The sequence below is a fragment of the Sander vitreus genome, chromosome 8 (assembly GCF_031162955.1).
Source record: "Sander vitreus isolate 19-12246 chromosome 8, sanVit1, whole genome shotgun sequence".
Taxonomy (NCBI): Eukaryota; Metazoa; Chordata; class Actinopteri; order Perciformes; family Percidae; genus Sander; species Sander vitreus.
Window position 1 is genome coordinate 10,471,442 of NC_135862.1, and position 15,360 is coordinate 10,486,801.

The 15,360-nt window shown below is 38.9% G+C and overlaps 1 protein-coding gene across 2 annotated transcripts; it reads right to left on the minus strand.

The window, feature by feature from the left end:
• Nucleotides 1–1,549: 1,549 nt before the first annotated feature.
• Nucleotides 1,550–13,918, minus strand: kras (v-Ki-ras2 Kirsten rat sarcoma viral oncogene homolog). 2 transcript variants are annotated; one of them, XM_078256704.1, is made up of 6 exons: nucleotides 13,665–13,918; nucleotides 10,735–10,852; nucleotides 9,831–10,009; nucleotides 8,700–8,859; nucleotides 7,253–7,377; nucleotides 3,865–4,042 (listed from the first exon to the last, which is right to left on the minus strand). In XM_078256704.1, exons 2-5 carry the CDS (start codon nucleotides 10,843–10,845, stop codon nucleotides 7,258–7,260), a joined length of 570 nt encoding a protein of 189 aa, XP_078112830.1. In that variant the 5' UTR covers nucleotides 10,846–10,852; nucleotides 13,665–13,918; the 3' UTR covers nucleotides 3,865–4,042; nucleotides 7,253–7,257. The 2 variants fall into 2 exon arrangements, with proteins under 2 accessions (XP_078112831.1, XP_078112830.1); XM_078256705.1 differs by lacking the exon at nucleotides 7,253–7,377 and having other exon boundaries at nucleotides 1,550–4,042; nucleotides 13,665–13,916.
• Nucleotides 13,919–15,360: the final 1,442 nt, after the last annotated feature.

Genomic DNA, 15,360 nt, shown 5'->3' on the forward strand with positions numbered 1-15,360 from the left:
TCTATAGTAACCTTAAAAGAATCCCCAAATAATCATATAGTATGCTCTTATAATTACAGACATATTTACCCTTTCATACCAAGTTGGAGCAGTTTCAGACTTGTGTTAGTCCTGGTTCAGACCGCTATGGCCCACCAAACAAACATTTGTTTTTCTGTGTTTGTTAGAGAATGTTTGATTGGTGTGCTATGAGCATTGGCTTTTTAGGTGAATTAGCTAATATTAATCCTTTTTGCACTTTATGGCCTTTTGGTGTTAACTAAATATCGAATTGATACATCAAGCTAATACAGTAGCCTATAGCATGGCTACAGTGAACCTGTGTCATGCAGGCATAATAACATTAACAGTTCATCATGTTGAACCTGTAGTGCAAACACACACATTCCAAAGGAGGACATAAGGTGCTTGGACATAATAACATAAAGTAATGATGCATCTAATTAAAGTTGCACAATTTCTGGGAAGGAGCTCCACAATACAAATATTTTATTAATACCAAGGGTGCTTTTTGTACCTGCTAATAGGCTTTTATTTTGAAAGTTCCATTTTGTCCATATTACTCTAGAGAGCGAGACTGATTCTGAATTTGCATACAAATGAACAACGAAAATGATGCACTTAGCTTAAATTACACTTCCATAAATGACTGCATATATAAAGTTGATTACCCTTCGTGATGCGACATCTCCAGATCACTGTTGTTTTTATAGTATAAGTATGTTATATGTTTAAGCTGATAATTTGTTTTATTTACTTGAATGGGTTTTGTCATATTCGTTCTGCTGCAGCATGCCAAGTGACTTAAGGTTCCTTATGTATACCGAGACTTAAAAACCTTTAGTCTAATGATGAAACATGTATTTAAGTACTGGTTAATCAAGCTAATCATTTCCATGGAATGTAAGCTCTTACGAACTTAAATGATAGTAATTAAATGCTTTAAATACCTTAATTTGTTTACTCAGTCTGATTTGCTCTTCTTTTGTGAGGGGCAAAAAGTGATTCATCAATAAGCCACAGTCACTTTAATTATCTCCTCTACACGTGAAATTTTACTTTTTCATTTTGTAAATACACGATTCATTACTTTAAACCTCAAATATAATCAACTTGACAAATGCATAAAATGATTTCTTCTCACAAAAAGTGACTGCCTGTGCATTGCAAACAACTGGTTTATTTCGGAGAAAAAAAACATGCACGATTCATAAAAGCTAAATCTAGGCTCACCCTGTGTTCAGTTGCTTAAAAAGCCCCTTCATAGATAGTGCGGTCTTTAAAGTCAAACCTGCCAAAATGAGTCAACAGTGCCACCTGCTGGGCAACACTGATGTGATTGATCTTCAGACATGAGAGGCAGCAATAACGAAAAACAACTCCATCCAAATGTTAACTCACGTTTGCGATAGTGTACATTAAGTGTCAATATTATTGTTACCAATGTTCTCCAGCAGTTGAGAGAGCAATCACACAAGTGCAATGAGCCAATGTAAGTCTAGTGGGTTTAAAAAAAAAAAAAAAAATAAAATAAAAAGACAAAGTTAAGTTCCTCTTTACTTTGTTCTTTATTACACATTAAATAGGAGTGGTGAGATTCATGGCAAAAAATAGACTCATTTGAGATCAGATCACCACTCTACACTGCCCACAACAGGTGTGTTGTAAAGTGGTCATTCATTCACTTCCCTAGACCTGGACCCAGTCACACTCTCTAATCACATACACAGAGCGGAGTGAAACTCCATTAAAGCAACATTCATTTAGACACACCAACGAAATGAAGCACAATTTACAAAATATGCACCTTTCAGTATCACAACTATACAAAAGGTTGTTAAAATATGATCCAGGTATAAATGATACATTTCAGAAATCAGCTGTTGGCACGCAATAAAAAGAGGAACATTTCAAACATTTCAGTAAATCTAATTTTGAAACAGTATCATTAACAAGAGGATTCCATAATTAAAATTGCATTAACAGTTATCTACTTCATGAAAAAAAAAGAGGTAATAATAAACTGGGTCAAAATTCATTAATCCTGAAAGCAAAAAGGTATCATGTCTGGATTTTCTGAGTCAATAGCATTGCTCCCCTAGAACAGCATTTTGTGTATTTCTTGAGCATACACACAGGATAAAGTAAATGTTATCTCGGCTCTTTCAACCGTCTAAATGTAGCACCTAATGCAAACAAAAAGGCAAATAATCCTCAGGGGAAGAGCTGGGAAATATGGTTTGACCTGGGAAAGAAACTTGGGAGTTTTGTTTTTAATATAAATCCAGGCAATCTTCTCTAAAAACCAATTTCATGGCAAATTATTGCCTCATTAACAAACATCAGCTCCAGTTACACCATCACAATACACGTTTGAGAGAGAAAATGACAAATGACTTTGTTGGACAATCATGTCTGTTGAAAGGCAGCCCACCAAACTATGTCAACACCTTAAGAAATGAATCCAAAAGCTCTGCAAAAGGGAAGAATCTGATAATCCATGTGGACAACATTTTTGAACAACCTCTGTGACGCCACACCAAGAGAAATATTCCTGAAAGCTGCTTAAAAGATGCATTCTGCTTTCTAGCCAGTCACAAGCGAACGAGTCAACAACTGAAGGAAAATGGGCAGGGAAATGACACCTCTATGGCCAGCTACCGGAGAATCGGGAGTCCTCAAATTTAAAAACCTAACAAACATTGAATAATGAGCTAAAATATGACACCTTGATCAAGAGGATGTTGACAAGGGATCTCTGTTTTGTAACATATAGCAATGAAATGATTATTGTCAGGATAATAAAACAATCCTGCAGTCAAGCCTAAAGAAAAGCAGGAAGTATGTGACCAGTAGGGTCAAACGAGCCGTTTGATATTAGCTTGTGACAAGCATAGACGACTGTATAAAAAGATATATACAGTATATAAGATATATCATATATACAGTCAAAAAATGCCTCTGGCCAAATAGCTGCTAGTCCCGTTTTATCATCCCAAAAACGGGTAAAAATCGGATTCTCTGAATTTATAATTAATCAAGTTAAAATGGCTGATTTCTTTCTCACAAAAGCAAGTAATGATTAGTTTACAGTATACAAACCGGAAAAACAAAGGCTGTATGATGTCCACTTGGGTCAGTGTTCCTCGTTGCTGGCTCTGTTAAATGTATCAACCAGAGGCAGTTTGCAATACCCACTCAATGCATGCAAAAAAATAAAATAAATAAATAAAAATTAAAAAAAACCTCATGTAGGCAAGAAATCACTCCCCACACAGTACAAAGCATTGACAAACTGCTAATTAAAAGCTAATTAGGGTGTTAAAACATTGGAAGAGTAGGAATTTGCATGCATACTTATATCAGTGACATAAGAGATCATTAGAGATGGGGAAATTACACAGTGGCTGGGACATTTGGATCTCATCTGGCTGAATGTTGGTCCTCTCTTCATATCTCTTGTTTACAAAAATCGGGATGGAAATTCATTCTTTGGCATCCCAGACTTAAAAAGGCATTACAGAACGTTTGCAGGTCGTGACCTCTTAAGCAAGGGTGGGGAGGGGGGCTAAAACTTTAAGTTGGTAATGAATAATTTGTCAAACGTGAGTTGCGATGCAATTAGCTCACAGCTCGGCAGGTGTATAAAAATGATCCAAATCAACATCATCATCCTAAAAAAATCAAACAGGCTGTTGGACCATCACGTGGGCAACTGGCACGAAGCTGAAAATAAAGCTTATCGGTGTCAAAGTAGCAAATAATAAGGCAGAAAAAAAAAGTCAGGTTTAGTATTCAGTATGATGGGTATTGAGAAAGAGGCTAATAATTTAGTGTAATGTACAAAATGTATTACTTTAACTGTTCAACATAGTTCTTTTTTTTAATTTTTTTTATTTAGTCTGTCTTGAAAAGGGGTGGTCATTCACATAAGTGTACACTTTGTCTTGGACTTCTTTTTCTTCTTTTTGCCCTCCTTGCTCATCTTCTCCTTATGCTTCCGGATTTCTCGCACTAATGTGTAAAAGGCATCATCAACACCCTGGAAAAAATAAAAAGAATGAATTATTAGGAGTGACATTTTTTTTTTGTACCAGAACACCAATGATCGCATGAACATAAAAATGGAATATACAAATATTATACAGCCTGAATACATTCAAAGGATTGACAATTTTCTTTGATTCAGAGATGATATTTTAAAAGGCTGCTAAATGTAAAGGATAATTCCACTCAATTAAAGAAAAAGCGGGACAGATTAAACTCCAATCAACACACTAATCTTTAAAATCAAACTGATGTGTAGCCTTGACTTGTTCCACTGCCAAAGAAAAGCATTTATTTTTATAAATCAATGGCAGTTTTTTATTATTTTTTCCCCAATTTAAATCTCCAAAAATCTTGGATAATGTCAAAGTCCATTTTACATCACTTTAAACTCAATTAAAAGTGTACATCAGCGTGGTACGCGTCAGACTGCAGGTACATTTCTCAGTGCAAGTACAGATCAAACATAACTGTGTCATGCATTTCAAAGTTAACCGTCAGCAGCCCTGACAGTAGCTGCAGATACATGTGGCAATTTTTTTACCCTCTGAATGTAAGCAAATGTACGACTCCAACAGCATCTTTAAAAAGGGCTACTAAATAAAACGACAGACAACTGCAAATGTAAACAGAAAACCTCTGTTTACATTTGCAATAGTCTGCGTGCAGGCCGGCAACACAAGCAAACTGTTCAGGATCAACATGAATCCAGCGCTTGGCACTAATACTGGTTTACGGCTGTGGGTTTGTACTGAAGCAATTTTTATAAAAAATATTCTACTAAGAGTTATTGAACAGAAGGAGAGCTTTCGGTTTATCTCCCTAAAACTAATAAATATAAAACTACTCAAAAGACTGTTCCCCTGGGAAAGATGAAACACTCAAAAAAAAAAAACAGTAGAAAACTCATAAGCAACAACTAAAGTGGCACAACTTTAAAATGAGGAGTTTGTTCTTGCTGAGCTCTTATTCTGATTATTAGTGAATGAAAGTCTCCATGGAAATGCAGCTAGTGTCTGTTGATGCCAAACTGAGGTAGGTGCACGAGTACAGTAACAGTTTGTATAGTGCAATAAATGTGATGACTCTGCAAGGAGCCTGAGGCCACTTCAGGTTATGACAAAGACAGCAGGAAAGGGAAAAAAAAAAAGAGAAAAGACTGACGCACACGCACACCTGGGACCACATCCTCCTTGGAAACATTTCAGCACATGATTTGGACCCAGATTCGCCATAATCTCCTTAAATCACACACGTTGGCTCACCAGCCCATAGCCCTTTCTTCATGTTGATTTCAGCAGATTGGGACACTTTCACACTGGTAGTTTAGTCCGAATCTGGGAACAATTCGACCGGAAATTTTTTAATATGAACGCTTTCTGAACTAGAGTGCAGCCCAAGTCGACCAGAGGGAGGTGGCCTGAGGCCAACTGAAGTATGGCTTGTGTGCAGTCAGGATGCATTCCTTTTCTTACAGGAATACGAGAGTTTCACTGGTATTTTATTTTTATCAACAAAAGAGGGCATAAAATACCTCACTGGTGTACGAGCAGAGAATAACAACCCTGAAGGGATACCATGTTAGGGGTTGTCCTCCAGTAGAGTTGTAGTAGTAGCAGCATTAGTGGAGCGTTTTGTTTCCTAAAAACATTTTCAGCCTGTTCAGATGGTTGGTTGTATAATAGGGTTCACATGGCGTTGCCAGCTAGTACATGGGTCTCCATTTTTCTGGTATACATCTAAATGAGCACAGTCATCATTTCCTTGTGGAAACTAGGGTCAACGCCTGCACCTGGATGAGGAAAGAATTACCCAACATACCCCCGGATATGAACAACACACTTCTCTACAAAGTAGATTGTGTGAAAGCAGACCAGCGTGGTTAGCGGAAGGTGGGTCAATCGGACTTGCGTTCAGACTACGGCTGCACGATTACGGCCAAAATGATAATCATGATTATTTTTGATCAATATTGAGATCGCGATTAATTATCAAGATTATTTGTTGATTTTAACCAAAACAAAATGTTATGGTCACATAGGCTAATTATAACTGCTTTCACATCCATATTGTGCTACATTCCTGCTAATGTACAAATATGTGCATCACCACGGTAAGATTTTCTCTGGCTGTTTGAATTTTTAGACCGTCCAACATCTCCAACGCCTCGTTTTACTTTCGTTCTACCTCTGTCTTCCAGGCTTTTCATTCGTTTTGTCTATGTATGACTGTGGATAACGTTAGTGATAGTAAGATGCTTGCTACACTTACACTACTAGTGATGAATCGGCGAAAATGCGTCACGGCTTTGTTCGAACATTATTTTTTTATTAACGAATTTCTTGGCCTGCATACATTCATCATATTGAACTTTATGGTGTTTTTTTTAAGTGGTTAAAGAGGTTCATTGTGTTGCTTTGTGGCGCCAACACAACTTTACGGCACTCTTTGCATATGATTTGTTCTTGTTTTATGTCACTTGCCTTGAACCCAAAATGCTTCCACACGATGGATGACGATCCGATTCTCGGGACAAGCCCCTCGGCCTCGCCCTCTGCTACGTTAGACATTTTGTTTTCTTTGTTAAGAGTTTATAGCCTTATGACCGACTGCCATCCGTTGTGGAATTTTCCTCACGTTACTCTTGTCCTCTGTGACCATCTACATCTAGAAACTAAGCTGCGCGGTGCAGGGAACAAACAACTGATTGGCTCATGGAAGCATGTGATCAGACAGTAGTTTACAGAGCACTAGCAAAACAAAATAAAAATACTTACAGAGCGTTCTATGCATGGAATGACGCAAAATACCGCTCGATCACGCAAATTTGATTGTAGGAAGCCAAAATCGTGATTAAAATTTGATTAATTGTGCAGCCCTAGTTCAGACTCAACAAACCCAGTGTGAAAACGGCCTTAGATAATAATCAGCCATGATATACAGTACACAGAGACACTGAAAAGAGAAGAAAATCATCAGCTATTTCAGCCTCCTGTTAGAGCTTCACCACAGCCCCAGTAGTAACCAGCAGGTTAGCTTTGAGAACCATGAAGCACCAGCTCTCATCACGTGTCCTCTCCCATTGCCTTCTCCACAATCCCCACCAAAACACACACACATACATACATACATACATACATACATACATACATACATACATACATACATACATAGAGCTGGTTGGCGCGCGGCTGCATACACTTACCCCTTTCACATCACAACACACTTTTTAAGCTTGACACAGCGCGGAGTCTTTTCTTCCTTGCTGAGCTTATTGAGCCGGTACAGTCTGATCTCCCGTACCAGAGTGTAAAAGGCATCTTCCACTCTCTGCAGTATGAGACACAACTTCCCTCAATGTTTAGGGAATACAGGAGGACATACTGTATAGGTGCATGTGTTACAGCTTACAGATACAAAAGGAGCAAAGCAGGCCGATGTTTTAAGGCGGGTCTATCTGCAATGTCTGGCCTGCCTTAACTACAAAAACTGATACTCCACCCAAACTCCATCGTGTTAATACTGAACACTTAATTCCTGTATGCTTGAAAAGGTACGCTATTTCCTTCCTTTCAATGAATTGTGGCTAAATAGAATTCTACACACACACACACACACACACACACACAGGGTGGAGCATCACTTTAACTGTCTAGCCTAATATAAAAAGAGAAGCGCGTGCATTAGGAGCATATTTTGATTGTGCATTGTACTGTAGTGATTTCCCAGAGAAGTAAGATTAAAATCACTGAGGTTTGGCAAACACCAGGTGGCTTTGAATGCAAGAGACAGTTGCTGGTCCAACAGCAGCCCCGTGTGGATAGTGAATTATTGGTACACTCGGGTAGGGATAGGGGAACAGAGCTGTAAGAAATTAATTATTAATTTCCCCCGCACCAGAAGGAGCCGTGATTTACCCCAGGTCAGAGAGATCAGCAAAAGATGTGTTCACAGATCACTGTATCAGCGACCTAAGGCCATGCTCACAACAAAGACCATTTGATGGGACTACACCACGGCAAATCTTCCAACACCCAATCAGTAACCAGTAAGCAGAATCATTAACCCCCCCCCCGAGTAATTACCAACAGTTTGTCCTTTCATGCAGACTCCTTGACACGCATTTACTGATTTGCTGATTATTTATGATGCAGGATCCTCTGCAGATCGCCCTAATGAGGATATCATTTCGTATATCCATGACATAGTAGCATGCAATGATTACATTATCACCCATAAATAAAAAATTCAATTAACCAAAGAGGATTTAACGATTCGCAGCACATTGCCCGAGACATTTCCAAGCAATATTATAAAAATAAAAAAAAGACCATTAGCTGTGACATAAATCAACAGCACCACATGACTCAAGACTAACTTTTATTGTGCCAAAATGATCAAACTTTTGCAAGGACACTTGTCTTGATGGACACAGCAGTCCTATAAATGTCACTTTTAAAATAAAAAAATATAAAATCTATTGGTTCAAAGAGATTAAGCCCAAATTAATTTTGACAATACCCCTGAGACTACATGCAACTTCTCACCATTTAACATGCTCTACAGACCTGCAGGGCAACACTCCAGCAGTGTAGTGACAGACTAAAAAGTTAAAGTCTTGAGGGCGTGGCCGTCTCTGGCTGGACTCTCACCTGTCTGGTTTTGGCTGAGGTCTCGATAAAGGGAATGCCGTAGCTGCGTGCTAAATCCTGAGCCTGCTTGGTGTCCACTGTCCGGGACGGGAGGTCACACTTGTTCCCCACCAGCACCATGGGGACGTCCTCAGAGTCCTTCACTCGCTTAATCTGTTCTCTGGACATTGACAGACACAATAGAAAGATCATTTGATTTTAATCCAACTGAGGGAACAGGCTATTCAAAAAAGGGATGTTAAAAAGCTTTTATCTGTTCAGAGTAATAAATAGAAATCAGGTCTGAATCAAAAAAAATCAAGAGTAAGAATGTGTTCATTGTTGACTTTTGTTCAATGCTGAAACTAATTAGGACTAATTGGATACATATATTGCAACTATCACAGATTTTTCTGTATGTTAAAAATCTGAATGTGCGGGCGCCCGGATAGCTCGGTTGGTAGAGCGGGCGCCCATGTGTGGAGGTTTGCTCCTCGACGCAGCGGCCACGGGATCGACTCCGACCTGCGGTCCTTTGCTGCATGTCATTCCCCCTCCCTCTCCCCTTCCATGTCTTCAGCTGTCCTGTCTATTAAAGGCCTAAAATGCCCAAAAAAATAATCTTATAGAAATCTGAATGTGCATGTTTTACTACCAAATATATTATATAGTAAAGCATTTAAAACTTTTGATGCGACAGATTTTGGTAAAAATCTTGCTATTATTGATTTAAACATGATAACTGTGTTTACAATATATCATCTTGTCCCATATGGAGATCCAATAAATGATGATATTTAATTGTCACTCAGTAGGTCCTTGATTGTTTTTTTCTGCTTGATTGTTTTTTTCAAAAAGGTCCCCTTCACATCAAAAGGTCTTCAGCCATAAACAACATGGTGCAGAGAAGGGATGTGGGAAGGGACGTAACAATCTAACCATTACATATCAAGTCTACTTTTTTTGTTGCAGTTTTGCCTTTATTAGACAGTGGACAGTAGACAGGAAATGCAGGGTCACGGCCGGACAGGGACAGTGCGATTACAGCACTTTTCACCCTTAGGCCACTAGGACGCCCTGAAATATTATCCGTTTTTACGGTCATTAACGCACTGATGCGAAAGACTGCAGACCTTTAGTCTTGTTGCTCACCTATAGTGGTGAATGTCCTCGAAGGACTTGGTGTTGTTGATGGCAAAGACACAGAGGAAGCCCTCCCCGGTCCTCATGTACTGATCCCTCATGGCACTGTACTCCTCCTGACCTGCAGTGTCCAGGATGTCCAGCAGACACGTCTCTCCGTCGATTACTACCTGCTTTCTGTAGGAGTCCTGGAAGAGGAAGAGGTCAAAGGGTGATCAGAATTCTAGATAGGGTGTATGACAATGGCTAGGCGATTAGAACAATTAATATCATATTTATACATTACATATAAGCAAACATGTGAACTGTAGCAAAATATTAAAAAAAAAATAGAAATATATAGTATGATCATTTTATTATTAAAACTGAATTGTTTACATTGCTTCATCATGACATGATTGTATCAATGATTTTGCTGAAAGACATCATAGGATTGCATTCTCCCTACTCTAGCTGTGGTAGGTCGCTCCCATTTTCCAACAGACCTCAAGTCCCGATTGCCACTGTGACAAAGCACGCCATCTTTTCATCACACTGATGGACACACTCAATCTGATCCTATACAAATAACTACTACCTGATCCAGTGGGCAGATTTTGTTTCAGATGTTATCTTGTATTCAAATAATCTATAGTGGAGCTGTAACCTGCTGCAGCACATCAATAATAGATTGGAATCATAATGAGGCTGTGTTTACTCAGCTTAGTTGGTCCCCTGAGAAGAGGCACGCATGTAAAAGGTATGAAAAACCTGTTTGGTGTCTTTAAGACTTAAACCAGAAGAGCCTACAGAAACTCTTTCAATTATTATTTTACTAGGAGTTTCTCCTTGTTCTACCAAAATACACACAAACCATGGACACAGTCCTGAACTTGAGTTCACACTTACATGTACACACACAAAGTTTCTTTACCTCGATGGTGGGGTCATATTCATCCACAAAGTGATTCTGGATGAGCTGAATCGTAAGTGCGCTCTTGCCAACGCCACCAGCTCCCACCACTACCAACTTATATTCTGTCATGATTCACCTGCAGAACCAAAAAAAAAAAAAAAGGGAGCACATTATATTCAAATATTTCCACAGAGAGTCATCGGGCACAGCATCATTTAATCTGGGGTACCATCAAAGAATGGAGGAGACGTTTATAAGCGCATTTCTAAAGATGCATAAACGTTTTCTGCGCCAACGATGTCATATTCTGTTGTGAATGGTTTGAACTCTTTCGAGTACTGAATTGTTGCTTAAAACTATGTTTTCAATTAGCTCCATTTGCTGCTCTTTCCGGCTCGCTGGGAAATCTGCATCCTCAGGATTGGCAAACCTCATACCGCCTAATGTAAACAAAATTTAAAAAATAAAAACTACTCATTTTAATAACACTGGTGATTCACTGGAAAATTTGATTTCATGCCATTATGATTATTTTGCTTTCCATTTAGAAAATGCCCATTTTTGTATTTAACATGAAGCTTGCAGAACAAACTACATGAATCAACACCAACAGAAATGGTTCACCTGCAAGAGATTATATGCAAATGAAAGTATATAAAAACACACAAAGGAATGCTACTGAATTCTGGAAAAGGTTCCATATTAAAACCATCCGTAGCCCCGAAACCAAATGTTGACGACCCCCCATTTCAAAAATGAAATGAATTAAAACGGTTTATGTGACACAAAAATAAGCTTCATATCACAGATAATCAGGTACTGAAGTAAAAATAAAAAGTTATGAATACCCTGTATATGTATTCAAATGTCTGAATCCAGCAACACAATCAGTGCTATTTTCAGAGTAGCAGCAACACAATAGAAACTAACCCCAGGCAGAAATCTATGACATTACATTAAGGCTTCAAAATTGACAAGCAACTGGGAGGCTCTCTGCTGTCTCACTGCTTTGTGGAGCAGCATCCATCAATAGTGGCAGCTGGCATTTTTATAAGTTACAGTACATACTGCTCGCAGCTCTGCACAGCCTGCAGTCAGGGAGGAGTTCCACTGAATATCATTGCCTTTTCTAGACAAACAAAAAGGAGAATGTGGTTTGATAGGTATTGGCCGACTAAGGCATACTTTTACTTCACTTGTTAGGTGTTCAACACTTTAAAAATGCTCCACCGTTATCATCTCATATATCATCATCTTCCTAAAATAATGGCCCAAGTAGTTTTTTCAGGTTTTTCAGAAAACACAATATATATATTTGAATATATATTTATTAATAATTTCACTCAAATGTTATGAATATAGATGACTATTGACATACTAATAACGATGTCTGTCAATTATGCAACATAAGAGGAATAAATGCCTTTGTGACATAGGCAATTTGTGTTTACATGCACAGAAACCTCATCACTTACCAATTGGGGACGATCCCTGAATCATGAAATTAATGCAGTGATAGATTTTTGTTCTTCTTGAAGCGGCTGCCATTTTGAAAAGCTTGTAAAATTGCCTAAGTCACATTGTCTTTTGACTTTGAATATAAAAACAGCCCACTCTAGCCCAACTCTTGACATAGGCCATTATACTAAAAGGTGTAGAATCACATGACCTGTTCAACTGAGGATGTAGGCAATTTTACCAGACATGATTTAGGCAAGAAAATCATCATCAAAAAATGACTTAGGCCATTATTTTAGGAAGGTGATGATATTACACCCAACACTGCCTGTGATTTACACACATCACAGTATGTTTTGTTCATTAGGAAAATATCTCATCCCTACCTAAAAAAGATAAGACTACGGACAATGTCACAGACCATTTCAGCAACACTGCCTGTAAAAATACTACTTTTCCCTCGTATAAGCCAGTGAAAGTGCCTTTGTATGACCGAATGTTGTATGTGCAGTCAAGTGTTTTTAGCACAAACAGAAATGTAAGGGATACCGTTTTTGTATTGTTCTCACCCTCTTTTGTGTTTTGGCAGAGTTCAAACACAGTCACACATTCATAGTGAAGATTACAGATTCTTCCCTTAAACTGTATTAAAGTTATGATGCTGTGGGATTACAATGGAAAGAATTATTTCCTGAAAATATGACTGTGCCAGTCAGGGTCGCAGTTTGCCTAATGTTGACATAATTTGGATGGCACTGTGTATCTACCTTTTTATTTACTACATCACCGGCAACAATCGTTTCAAACAATATCACACCAGCACGGTGAGGACTTATGGAGATATGGGACACCGATTAGCAGCTATACATTAATAGCAAGCTACTTAGTAACAGTTTATATCACCTATGTGAATTAGCAGGCCTTTCAATAAAAGCCCTTGCGCTGTGTTCAAGCAGGCAACAACGCCTACAGCCGGCTTAAAAGTCAAAAGGAATTTGATTTAAATCCACTGCTTTGTGCCCGCAAGGTTGCCAGATTGGTAGTGCGAAAAACACCTCTGAGCACTGTGTTTAAATAACCAGGCTACTGGGCTGTTAGCTAGCTTAGCATAGGAGCTCGCCCACAGCCTCGAAGGTAGCTAACTCGCCACTATAAGCTAACCATATGTAATTTACAAAGACACATTTATTAATGGAGCATTGTCTGCGCAGAGTGTCCGGACACACTCAGTATCATCCATTCAAAGGGGACGGGTGCATATTTTGAAGCCGCCATTGACAGTCTAGCCCAAAGGTCTGCATTGCAGGGCCAGACGTTGGGTTAACAACTGGGCGTAGTTTGCACTACCAACGAAAATGAATATTTCCACTATAATATTGGTCAGTGGTTACATAGCGGTCACACTTACCTGTCAACTGAATTAGGATGTATGATGTTGCAATAAACCCTAAAACGACGCACATGTATGTAATAGTATCCATTTGTTTTACCTTTTAGCGAGTGGAGTTCCGCGTCCGAAGTAGCGACCAAATAAGTCAAGCTGATAATCCTCTCGTTTCACACGATCTCTGCATTTCCTATTTCACACCGAAACACCCGCATTTAAGTCGGTCTACCTCGTATAAGAAGCAAGTGGGAACATGCGAAAAAGTGGCCAAATTAATCGATTGAACTTTCCATTTGATCCAGCGTCCGGCCTAGCTGCTCAGGTTGGCCTCCTTTAAGCGAATATGGGCGGATACCGGGGCGCACTTTACCCAGAAAGCATAGCTGAGGATTTTAACCGGTTTGGGGCATATCACCATATGCATCACCTTATTCATCTATGCATACCTCTTATGTCCTCTGTAAATATAGTGGTGTTTTATACAGGTTTAATTTAAAACTGTAGATTTATAAAAATAAAAAAGAACCTTGATTGGCTCTGTTTGTAATGTGCAGCTTGTGCTATGTGCAAATGTTGCTCGATTGCAATTCAGTAAATCAAATTGGAAGCCAGACTGAGTTATTCACATGTATGATCACAAACAATATTGTTCTATTTAGGTAACATCGGGTGTCTGTTTCAGGACGTCTCCTTTCAGTATGGTGATTCCTTGCTGCTGCCTGCAGCAGAGTCAACAAAGCCTAGGGGGCGACTCCACTATATATAGGCTCTAAATATAACTGAATTGTGCTGGAGGGACGTCATTCCCAGGCAAGGAAATGATTTGGCAATCTCCTGTCAGTTTCCCAAAGTGTTCACTAGGCTGCCTCCTGCGCACTTTATGCGCATAAACCCATGCAAGGTTCGTAACAAAACACAGACCCAAAACAAAAAAATCGTCGTGGATGTGGACGATGAGGGCAAAGCATACATTAATACTTATTTACCCACTTGGTGTAGTGTTACATTACACTTGCAGGTAGATAAATAGCCTAGTTATTTCACTATTAGGGTCCATTCGAGGGAATGTCTCTTTTAAAAGACGCAGGAGGCCTAGCAGGGGCGATTCTAGGATCAGACCTTTAGGGGGGCTCAGCCCCTGATGAGAATGTGACACAGATAAAGTGCCTTGCAAAAGTGTTAAACCCCCCCCTGCTAAATCAGTAATTTCACTGGATAACAATGAATATATGTATTTATTATTATAACAGAGGATAAATGCAAAATATTGAGCATATGAAAAAACTATGAAAGTCCCTTCATGGACTACCAGAATCAAATGAAATGATAATGAGGTGTAATAAATAAATAAAAAAATAAAACTTTCCTTGACTGGGTTACAGGTGCATGGCATCGGTAACAGCGACACAGGATATTAAACCTGTTTCTTTGAACCTGTAATCGTTTGTCCTCTGTCTCTGGCTTGAGCCCCCCTAAAAAGGGTCTAAAATCGCCACTGGGCCTAACTCTATGTTAAGTTGAATAGGCTATTTAGACTGAAATCTAATAGTAAATCACACTGAAAACAAAAGAGAAAGAGCATAAAATACAAAAAGGTGAAACAGTGTTTTTACTTCATACAGCAGACACACTAGAGGTCACTGTTGACTTCTTGTCCGGCGGTTCTCCAAGCCTCTACTACGACTACTATATGACCACTATATTTGTGATTTTAAAAAGATCATTTTAAAGAGATCCCACGTCATTTAAAATGTCTTTACTGGCAGAAAGGTCACACATGAACTACTTACTTGGTGATC

Coding starts and splice junctions, on each gene's coding strand:
- kras (XM_078256704.1), bottom strand. CDS start 10,845: ATGACAGAATATAAGTTGGTAGTGGTGGGAGCTGGTGGCGTTGGCAAG. Junction 10,010..10,734: donor AATATGACCCCACCATCGAG/GTAAAGAAACTT, acceptor TTCCTCTTCCAG/GACTCCTACAGAAAGCAGGT. Junction 7,378..8,699: donor CCTCAGCCAAAACCAGACAG/GTGAGAGTCCAG, acceptor CTCATACTGCAG/AGAGTGGAAGATGCCTTTTA.